Here is a 12,036-nt window from a genome sequence, read left to right on the forward strand (position 1 = left end):
TTGACCAGTGATAGTATTACCCTTTGCAAGGTAATCAATGTATATAATACCTCTTGCATCCCAAAAAACAGTAGCCATAACCTTGTTCGCCGAAAAAATTGTTTTTGCCTTCTTTGGAGTTGGTTCCCCTGGTCCAATCCACTGTTTAGACTGTTCTTTGGTTTCAGGAGTGTAGTGGTGGACCCACGTTTCGTCAACGGTTACGAATCGACGCAAAAATTCGCTTGGATTACGCTTATACAATGACAAATTTGCGGTAGAAATGTTTTTTCGAATCAATTTTTGGTCGACTGTTAGCAAACGCGGCACCCATCTTGCACAGAGCTTTTCCATATGCAAATGTTGGTGCAAAATATGTTGCACACGTTCATATGACATCTTACAGGTCTCAGCTATCTCACGCACTTTCAATCTGCGGTCTCCCAGCACTATTTGATGAATTTTTTCGATCATATCTGGAGTTGTGACCTCAACGGGGCGTCCTGAGCGAGGCCCATCAGAGGTGCTCACACGACCCTTTTTAAACTCGGAAACCCACTGCTTAACGGTTGAATATGACGGGGAGGATGTCCCCAGTGTTGAGTCCATCTCTTTTTTAATTTCCTTCGGCGTTAACCCCTTCAAATAAAAGTATTTGATGACAGCACGATTTTCCTGCTTTTCCATTTTTACGAAAACCACAGAGGCGTCTTGTTCAGCGTGCTGTCAAACCTACACTAGCAAGGAGATCGGGCTGAAACTATAGCTACAAGCTATCCAAGGATGGTACTATAGAATGTCACCTCAAGGTAGGCCTAGTGGCGTCATCTCTTGGTTAGGCCGGAAACTTATCAATCCACCCTCGTAAGTAGCAGCAAAGTAATATTTAGCCACTTAAATACGCTACCAATAATGATCCAAAGATGTATCCACAAACATCAGTTAAATACATTTTTGTGACATCACGGAGAAAATGAAAAACGAAAATTTACCTAAATATTAAAGCGATATTTACAATTTATCCCACTGGCCCGCCGTTTCGTAAGCGAGAATAATAAAAATCAGAATTTGGATTCGAATTTGTAAAAATAAAATCCCAGCAGAAATGAATTTACTAGGTATTTTAGTTGATATTACAAATTAAATTGTAATAATCAACTTTAAAGTGGAAATGTATGTCATTGCTTGGTTAATTATTCACTAAAAATTAAAAAAAGTGATCCAATAAACTGTTGTAAGTACGTATTAAATATGAACAATCCATCCTAATTTATAATAGGTACAAGTTAATTTATTGAAAAACATTTTAAGTAATGAGTGATGTGTAAAACTGAGTGCCTAGATTAAATTTGGTTGCAATGTAATGTTACTACTATTACTAAAATATTGTTAAATGGTCTAAAGATTTAATGTTACGGTTTAAAAAAACGTTTCAAAATTACAAGTTGCCTAATAGGTAAATACTACTAATTCTACGGCAAATTCAGTCATTTACAATCAAAAATTGTAATTTTTGCGTTGCCATAAAGATTTACTTTTCTCCCTGATTCCTTGAAATTCTTAGTAAATATTCAGCGAAAGTATTTAATAAACAGAAAGAATGTTATCTATAAGCATAATGGAATGCTGTGTAACATGAAGTCTTGATTACATATATTTTGATGAAAATGCTTGCCCCTTTTTATTGAGCATCTAATATTTCAACCATCTTTCCTGTGACGTCAGGAAATAGCTGGGCGTAGGTGGTAGATTAATCGTAAGTGAGAAAGAATTTGATGGTCAATGAAAAGCAATATATACTTACGTGTGCTACGAAGAAAAAAAAATAAAGCTTTCTTCTTATGAGCACTACCACTCCGATTCAAAGATAGTTAATGCAAAGGCGCGAACGTTTTAATAACCGGATGATTTATTTTTGGAATAAGATCCTCGCTTCATATCAATTATGATGGATACGCTTAATTACACTGGTGCACACGTTAAAATATTTCCATTTCACCAACTGCTAAAATTTAACCCTGGCGTGACGAAATGTTTAAGAAGCATCGACGGACGTTTGGACGTACGTACGCGCTTTTACATCACCGTATTACCTACATTGCACGATTTTATGATCGATTAATATAAAATGCATACTATTAAGTTTAATCTATTATAAGTTATTGCTGAAAGCTAGTGCAAAAACATGAATTTATAATGCTTACATTTCTGCGATACTCATGAATGAAAAGGAATAACTGTAACAGGTATATCTAACACATTATTTTTAATGCAATGGGACATTATGAATGTAGAACTTCCGGTATCAAAAATAATAACAAATATAAATATCCATAATGGTTATGGTAGTACGTCGCTATTTACTGATATGTAGGAACTGCTAACAGGCGCAGTTTAAATGTTAGACAATGGAGCTTGTATTAGTGATACGTAAACTAAATTAACAAGAAATGTATACGTTCTTAGTCCTAATTTATCGAAATTGAAATTGGATTGCGATTTCGATAGTATTACATCTCACCAGCACGGACTAGGAAATCTCAATAAATAATAATCAACCAATTGGGAGTATCTAACTCTCTCTCTCAGCAAACAGATCAAGGTATTAGCCACTGGTGAATAAATTTGAAGACATCGTTTTAGTTTTTGGCAGTACGTGGCTATTTACTGACATCTACTGTTAACAGGCGCATTTTAGATGTTGGACAATGGGGCTTACATTAATGATATGTAAACTAAATTAACAAGAAAAATACAAGTTTTTGGTCGTATTTTATCGAAAGTTGATTGCGATTTCGATAGTATTAGATCTCATCAGCACGCAGTAGGAAGTCTCAATAAATGACCAATTGGGAGTATCTAACTCATTCTCAACAAGCACATCAAGGTATTATCCGTTGGTGAATGCATTTTAAAACATCGTTTCAGTTTTTCAAAAGGTACCTACGTATTTATTTTGTATAATTGAGAAATGATACATAATCTCACTCTCAATAAACTGTGCTTATGAAAAAATACTGAATTTATACTTAAATATAAAATTGGGCTTACCATAAAACGTATTTACGAAAATTGAACACATGAACACGCCCATTCATTTATAAATGACAAAAGGCATAAAGGATAACGGAAACTCGAATTCAGACAACAAGCGGTTTTGTCCATACCAAATGGGTTGCTGTCAGTATTAATACAAAGCGAAGTGGAATTGAGTTTTCCATTTTTCATTCGCCATGGCATCTGGTGGTATTGACATTTTTAGTAGCAAGCTACGAAATTCTCATTCTCTTCATCACAAAAATGTAACTCTAGAGATGATTGAAAATTAACAATAACTACAGCTCCCTAACAAATATCTATTCTTACACATTGACTTCTATTAATAAGGTGTACATCAGGGTACATAACATTTTTAATTGACGAAAATAACTATGCCCGTACGTCAAAAAAAATTTTTGGAAACCGATTGTGACTGAGACGCATTAGCATATGAACTGAATATGTAAACATATATTAATGGTTTGTTTGATGTTGACAGATAGAAACAAACCAACAAAATGTACTGTTGTTTTCCTGACAAACATATATTGAGGTTAATCGATGCAAATGAAAATAAATTTCCTTGTAAATACCTCTCATTACATATGTATAGTCTTTCTCTAAACACTTTGCCGCTTCTTCAGTAGTTTATTATATGTACATATAAGAGACTATAATATTTTAATAGAACGTCTGTAATATTTTCATGACTTGATAATTTAGTTCTCACTTTTATGGTCTCGTGATACGTAGAGAATGATTAGTAGGGATATATAATTTTTTAAGGATATTTATAATTATAATAGAGGTCCAGCACGGAGAAAATTTAAAAAAGAAAATTTACCTAGATATTAAAGCGATATTTACTATTTATGCCACTAGTCCGTTGTTTCGTAAGCAAAAATAATAAAAATAAATTACAATTTGGACCCAAATTTGTAACAATAAAATCCCAGCAGAAATAANATTCTGTGGTCCGACACCAAATCTAGGACCCTAGTGAAGCCCTGTGATGCTCAAACTTATCTTACACTACAAATGAATGTATTTTCCTATACAATCAGATTTTGCAGTAAAAATTAAGGGCTTCCCGTAGGAAAAATTTCCATTGAAGTTCAATGGGAATCAATGGAAAATTTGTAAATTCCATTCAAAACCATTTGGCATAAATGGAAAAATAATTGTTTCCATTTACAATATAATTCCATTAATATTTACATAGGAAAAATTCCATTGGTTTTCAGTGAGAACCAATGCAAAATTTATAAATTCTATATAAAACCATTCATAGATAAATAGAAAATCAATTGTTCCCATTTTGAATAATTCCATTAATATTCTTATCGTTAGATATGAATGGAAAAGTTTTATTTCCCAATTTTCCCATATTTTATTTTGCAAGACGCGATACATTGAATATTGAATATAAGTTGTATATATTTAGTTCCTGTTTGTTACTCGTTTTGCTGTTTGCTGTTTATATTCATTATTATGTTTATTATATATGTATTCAACTACCCGGAGCCTTTTATTAAACAACCCCTACACAAGTGAAAAAGCCTACATTAGAAGCATTGTTTGATGATTTTGAACCATGCCAGAATATAGAGGAGGCCGAAGTCATCTGTGAGAGTTATGTAGTTTTATCAGAAGCAAGTGAAAAAAAATCTAAAAACAATGATGAAGAGCCAGACATCCAGGCACGTGCCTTGGTTCAGGTACCTGAAGAATCAAATTCTCAACAAAATAATATGGATTATGGAAAAAAGTATGCTGATGAAGTTTCAATGGAACGCAATGGGATTTCCATTGAGTTCAGCAATGGAAATCCCATTGAGTTCGGGAGTGGGAATCCCATTGGCAATTCTCCATTTATTACCATTAATCATTATCAGTGGTAATTAAATGGCATTTTTCTTTAATGGAAATTGAATGGAAATTTTTCCTACGGGTTGGAAATTAAAATGTGGGATATCATAATCCAGTGGTGTTCTTCACAACTAGTTAAGGATGTGGGATGTTCTAATTTTAGGAAAATGCGAAGATTACCCCAAGATAAGAAAGAATGGAGGTGCATGTCTAACCAGTCTTAGGACTGATGACCTTATAATAATGATGATGAAGACTTTGTATTAGCCAATAAGAACAAAAAAGTAACGCGACCAACTCAGACATGCCCGATCCTTAAGGATTATGAGAAAACGTGGTGATCTCCGATTTCTTTACCTCTTTGAAGGATTTAATCCAAAGGAATACAAAGTACGGAATTATCCCCAACCGTCAGCAATTAACCGGTTACATATGGACGGCTTATACGTATAAGATTCTGGATAACGAGATCATTATGGCAACCGACGCAATCTCTGGGGGTGGCAGGCGCTTACGAAAGGGATGGAAACATAAGGGTACGCATGTAGTTTGTGCTCCGACGCCGGTTAACGTTTCGTTGAAGAGCTCCGCTTAAACCTCAAACTATATTAGCTTTAAAATGAATAACTAACATTTTAGAATGTTACAAAATAGGTAATCTAATTTCTATTCTTTTCATATTTTATTTCTCATATATGCCGGCAATTTTTGTTTATCAATTTTGAAAAATAAGATGTTAAAGTTGAGATATCTTACATTTAAATCCAAGTGAAGCTTTTCAAGAATTTTTTATTGCAATAGAAAATATCTTGTGGGTGATGATAGTTAAACGAAATTGCATCAAAAATTCGGGAGTGAAAGCCAAACGTAGGTACAGGCCTGACGCTGGAAGCTGGCGTAAATTTTAAAATGGCGTGGATACGCGGTGGCAAAAGTAGGCAGTTTTAGGTATAAAGATTGCAGCCCTCATTCTTCAGTATTCCTATCAAGGGCGTAGATTAAATCTTTAAAAATAGGGATCAGTGAGCAAGTAATAGACAGACAAACAAAAGAACTGATTGTTGATGTTGGTGACAGTGATAATGATTCCCATGATGAGAGTGAATGTGAAAACTAACTATAAAACAAAAGCAATAGGTTAATTTTTTCTGTTTGATAAGTCATGTTTTTACATTATTTTCTAGTACGCTACTGTCCTATCTGTATTAATACTATAATTTGCGCCTACCGAAACCTTATTTGTGTATCGGTTCCAAGTGACTTACCCAAATAGGTCATAAATGGGCAAGTACCTGCGCGACCGCTCGCCAGCTTCCTTCGTCAGACCTGTAGAGGCGTTTACATTTCAAAGACTGTTAGCATTTGTTCCTATTTGCCTGTAAAAGCTATGAACCAAACTGAAGGTGTACTACTAATTTCAATCTAGTGAATTACAGGAATAAACTGTAGTTGTAGTTTTTTTACCAGAAACCACTAAATATTTACCAAAGGATTTAACAGCAACGTTCCTTAAAACTGTAGTACTGTAGTATGGCTTATTAGATGAATATCAAAAAATCTCCGCAGCTATATAACAAACAGATAGATAGACGATCCGTACACAGAGTTCCCCACAGCCGTTGGGCATTGACCCGAAGATAAAGTGCTGCTCAACGTCATCCAAAGTTACATGCATTAATTGTAGGAAGTACAGTAATAATAATATAATGCCAACAAGAATGCTTAGGCATTACGCTTAAGATTACAAGGATATTATATTCGTCTTTTGTTCTTTCATTTACAAACTCATTTCGTAGTTAGTTAGTTAGTCTAGGATTTGTACACTAAATTTCTAATTACTAACAAAGATTGCCTTTTCCGCTTCTGTGAAAGAATATAACAACAATCTGGATAACAACAGAAACGTCGAAAAGATAACACCTTTACTAAATATTCCTGATGCTTTCGGAAAACTTCTTGTAAAATTCCTTTTTCTGCCGCCGCGTATATAAATGACCCTTAAAGATGCGAATGTACTGCGGTATCGATCGCCGCCTCAGGCATACGCTTCATACAGTAGGTATAGATCATTTTCGAACAGAAACATAACACAAAGGTCATGTTTTGAATAAACGTAACGTAAATACTGTTGTAGTTATTCGATTGTATATATATATATGTCAAACACCCGAAAAATTCAGTTGAACAGAATCGAAACGAGTGACTGACACAACTTTTCGGCGTTGAGAGATTTATTTGACAAAAAGTTGGCTCTTCTAGACATACACAGTTAATTGTTTACACTAAATAATTTCGACATTTTGATTGATTCGCTGTTAATTGGAACGATGTTGTATTTTGTACCTTTTTTAAATTTCGTCGAAAACATTCTACATTTTATGTTTTCAAACAAAATCTAATCTTGTCGCGTTGGAAATTGAAGCGGCTTTCACAGTACCTATGTTAAAAAAACGTTTCCTTAACTTTCGAGTCCTTACAAAAAGTCCTTTTGAATACATTGTGATGGGAAGTGAAAACCCTGCTCTTTTTTGCGATTTTCTACCTGCCACTTCAATAGAGGTACGTGGCTACTGCGACTTAACATGTTTTTACTTACCAGAGGCGAAGTTAAAGTCAAAATTGTTAAGAGCCAAAACAAACAAGTCTAAAAATTAAGAGATAAGTATATTACTTGATACCGACCTACACTGACAGAATGTAAAAAAATATCATTGATTAATAGTTTTACAACACGTTAGTGCCAGAAAACCTTTCAAATTGTCATTTATTTTTAACTTATTTACTTTATTGTATTTCATCAAGTATGAGTTCTCAAAATTCTTTGAAAAGAATATTGAATAATATAAAGACGCACAACTTATTAAATCAATTCAAAGAAAGACAAAAATATGGCAAACGTTTTGAGTTACTTATTTTATACGATGTCTATTTGGGAGGCAAGACTTAGGTGAAATAATAGAAAATGCCAAGAGGTTACCTATACTTTTAAGCACGCTTCCAATAGTAATACTCCCTTAGTCCAGGAGAGAAATTAAAATTTCGAAAAAACAATTGAGTATTGCAGAGACAGAATTAGAATTTAATTAATTTCTAAAGGACTTCAGTCTACTGCTTACCTAATAAGTAGACGCATATTTTTTTTGTCAGTTTAAATTGTCCCATTACGAACTTTACTTTAGCATCTTCATCTTCTAACTGATATACAACCCCAGGAAGTTTAAAATGATTTACAACGTCATTATCCGTGATGTTCTTAGGTACTTAAATTTGTTACTCCATTTTGAGCTGAAAAATACGCCTCACAAAAAAGTTTTGAATAGTATAAAACGGTTTCTTTATGCACATTTGTTTCTTTCTTTCCAGTACATTGGATCATTGGACATACCAAGACCAAAAAACAGGGTTGAAATTGTTGCAGCTATGCGAAAAATTAGGGTATGTACAAATAAAATCAGTTTGATTATTATTTTTTAAAAGCTGAATTTCATTTGTTGTATTTATTGACTCATTCTTTCTTTCAGTACGAGTTCAAAGCCAACGGGGTCAAAAAGAAAAAGGTGACAGTAGAAGTTTCAATCGACGGAGTTAAAGTTACGCTTAGAAAAAAAAGAAAAGTAAGTTTAAGCATTTACGTATTAATTCAAACACAAAATGTGCGATTTTCCAATATTTTTTACTTTTCTTTTGATGTCTCCAGTTTTTCCAATTTCCCGATTTTCCGATGTCTCAGTTTCTTCTATTTTCTTAGTGTTACAGTTATCCTGATTTAGTTTGGCAATTTTCTGTGTTTTACTAATCAATTTAACATTCTTAAAAGACACAAGCAATTTTCGTTCTTATGGATTTTGCAAACGTTTTGAGATAAATAGCAAATTCTACTTAAACCAAATTGTTAATATTTAATTGGTCGTCTGTTAAAATAATGTTATTGTTTTCAGCGAAAACATTATTTAGAAGAATCGTCACCTATCTTGTTGGCTCATCCAATATATCGCATTTTTTACGTGTCGCACGACTCGCAAGACCTTAAAATATTTAGTTACATTGCCAGAGATGGACATTCCAACGTTTTCAAGTGTGCTGTTTTTAAGTCCAACAAAAAAGTAAGTCATTTTTCAAAAACAATTACTAATTATAATTATAAATATACTAAAACAGGTAGGGAATGTAAATTAAAATGTACCCACACAATAAAAAAACCAGCCCGAAAATGTTTTGACAATCAATGTAGTTCAAAATCAATCAATCTAACTTAACATTTACTTAATAAAAATTAAAGAATAACAGACACTGCGTTTTGATGAAACCACCGAAGTATATTCCAGTTTCAGAAAAGGATAATTACCGAAACATTTGGAAATGTTACAGCTTCTGATTGACATGATTTTGGCGGAAGTACAATAGGAATGTAAATAATTTACCAAAACAAATATACAGTCTGTCACGAGAATGAATCAGTTTCTCTTGCATTTATTACAAAAAAAGCTTTTAATCTACAATATTTCCTACTAAGCGGAAACTGTCCAAACGATCACGCAAGATCCTTATAAAAATGACTCTGTCAAACTCATTAAAATTTTGAATATGGTAGTCCTTGACGTATAGATTAAGTCTCAAAGTCGTAAAAACTCACCTCAAGTAGAGAACCACCGGAATCCAAAACATCAAAGAGTTTCACAGGCGACCATTTTCCGTAAGGATCTAGCGGGATCCTTTGGACAACTGAACGGCATGGCCCGGAGGTTTAGATCATTGCTTAGCATTCGGAAGGACGCCAGTTCGATTCCGGGTCCGTCTGCATTGGTCCAAGTTTTTCTGTGGTTTCCTTGGATCACTTAGGCAAATGCTGAGTCAATAATATTCCACAGATAATCTTTCATTCTCTTCTGTCTTCATTTCGTCCGTCTCAACATTCTGAGCCGAACCACCACCTGCCCATTTCTACGATTCCTGAAAGCAGGCTGAAGTGGGCCTTCCGCCCTACCTTCCGGCATAATTCGGAGGGACTGCCCGCCCACCAGCATTACTGCCTGGTGGGAATGAAACACCCAAAGAGAAAGTCCTTTGGACGGCATGTACCTTTGCCAGTAGTACAACACTTAAAACCACCACAACGTAAACTAAGCCCTTAGTAGTACTTAACCCTTTAAATGATTTATAATTTTACTGATAATGTAAGAATTAAATTTTTAACCCCCATTTCCTTCTTATAGGTAGGGGTGGAATTTTGAAATCTCATTTGTATAGGAACCTCTGTTTTTGTGACGAACTGTACAAAACAATGGTGTATTTATATTAAGACAAGATGCCACTTATTTTAGACGTATCAGTGAAAAATGACGTCACACATTCGCGATTCGGCAAGCAATGTACGATGTATGCGAACGGTGACGCTATAAATTGGAGTCCAGTGCCAAGAGATCGGCAGCAGAAAAAAAATAATGAATTATATATACTGTCCGCTTAATATACCATTTTTATATGTTTACGCAATAATGTTGGTAGGTATTTTCTTGGAAAAGCGGCACAATAAATTCAAAAGGCGAACTTTGCCAGAAAATAAATTACTTCTGGATTTAAAGTGCGCGTTATTACGCCAATTGAAAGAGTGTGGATATAGTACATAATTTAATCAGATTCTGATATTTTTAACGAACAATAGGTAAAAATGTTTAAAGGATATAGCACAGCTGCACTACGAGAACTGAAACAGTTTGCGCACCTCCAGTCTCTCCTATATCCTGAGCAAATCATCGCAATTACCTAAAAGTAGAACATCCCACATCCTTAACTATTTCTGAACAGTAATCTAATCTACTCCCCTTACCTCCTGTTTCTGCCTCTAATATGTCTCTAACTAGACCTTTATGCCTGAGAAAGTGTTCTGCCAACCTATCTCGCCTATTTGTTATTAACTTCCATAGAGTCCTCTATTCTCCTATTCCTATTTCGAACGCTGCTGACCTTTTCTTAAAATATTATGAATCCCGGAATAAGTAAGGATTATAGGTGAGACGTAGTACCGTTTTTAATCGGTTTCAAATTGCTTTCATTAATTTTATAGGTACCGTCTGCGACGATTTCCGATGATACTAAACATTAGCCATTTGAATGAAATTGATAATGAAAATATGCGCCTGGTAATGACTTCCTACCGTCTACTGATAGCACAGGCAGGTTATATTTATGTAAATTACGAGCCAGACACTTTGGGTTAGCCTCAATATCGATTTAGATTTTCCGGATGGTGTCATGAATAATAAATAAAAAATGAGTATTATCAGAATTGAATTTTATTACGAAAGATAGTCAAAACATCTTACCCACATGTAGCACAGCACTTTCGCGAGCCGCCACTGTCTTATATAATTAAGATTAAACATCCAAATCCGGGGAAAGTCTAACTTAGTGGTCAAATGTTCCCAATTCTATCATAGGTATATCAACGACTAGTTTTTTACTTAAAGAAAAACTATAGAGAATAATAAAGTCGATAATGAGACAAAGAAGTGTTGGAAACACATTTCCCAAGTGAAAATTAAGACGATCATCTCTTATTTGTTAGATACTTATTCCTTTATTAAAGAGTGGCAGATAAAACCTTCATCTGAATTTCTTTAATGACATAGCGGTTGTTTCAAATGTGTAATTTCATCTAGCTTCTACGTACAAACTACAAATACCGTGAACGAATTCGTTAGCGCAATTGAAACTAATTAGCTATATTTATACGAGGCGTCTAATCAATTCCTTTAAGGATTAAAAAGGTTACAGCTGGCTTAACTCAGTAGTAGGCATTAACCAACACTAAAAATGTAAAATGTTTAAAAGTAAAATTTTCTTGAAATCCTTTTCATAGGTATTTAAAACTTTCCAAGGTGCCATGACAATTAGTCAATACATTGACAATAATGTATATTGTTTATCGGATTTACCAGATTATAGCGTAAAGTAGGTACGTGTAAAATAACATTTGAGATTATTATTTGCATTATTTCTAGACATGAAAATGAATGACATGCAAGTAGGCATTATTATTAGTACATTAGATAATGGTAGCAACTTTGAGCTCACGCGTACTCGCTCACGACTCATTCTAAAAACATACCGCCTACCGCATGATGGCCGCCGCGTCCTTCTTTTGCGGTA

General features: G+C 34.2%; 2 protein-coding genes across 3 annotated transcripts in view; one reads left to right on the forward strand and one right to left on the reverse strand.

Moving 5' to 3' along the window:
- The window catches only part of LOC108732453 (UNC93-like protein), a 266,863-nt gene that overhangs the window by 174,105 nt on the left and 80,722 nt on the right, over positions 1-12,036 (reverse strand). The gene's annotated exons all lie outside the window — the stretch shown is intronic.
- Positions 1-12,036, forward strand: part of LOC108732452 (carboxyl-terminal PDZ ligand of neuronal nitric oxide synthase protein) — a 72,148-nt gene that overhangs the window by 27,987 nt on the left and 32,125 nt on the right. Inside the window, exons 2-4 of one of the 2 annotated variants that reach the window (XM_018463270.2) lie at positions 8,251-8,322; positions 8,409-8,501; positions 8,826-8,990. The exons of the other annotated variant lie outside the window; for it this stretch is intronic. Of the exons in view, the coding sequence (XP_018318772.1) occupies positions 8,251-8,322; positions 8,409-8,501; positions 8,826-8,990 (330 nt within the window). The remainder of the gene's footprint in view (positions 1-8,250; positions 8,323-8,408; positions 8,502-8,825; positions 8,991-12,036) is intronic. 2 annotated transcript variants of the gene reach the window in all.

Source organism: Agrilus planipennis, unplaced genomic scaffold (genome assembly GCF_000699045.2).
Source record: "Agrilus planipennis isolate EAB-ADULT unplaced genomic scaffold, Apla_2.0 scaffold10, whole genome shotgun sequence".
NCBI lineage: Eukaryota > Metazoa > Arthropoda > Insecta > Coleoptera > Buprestidae > Agrilus > Agrilus planipennis.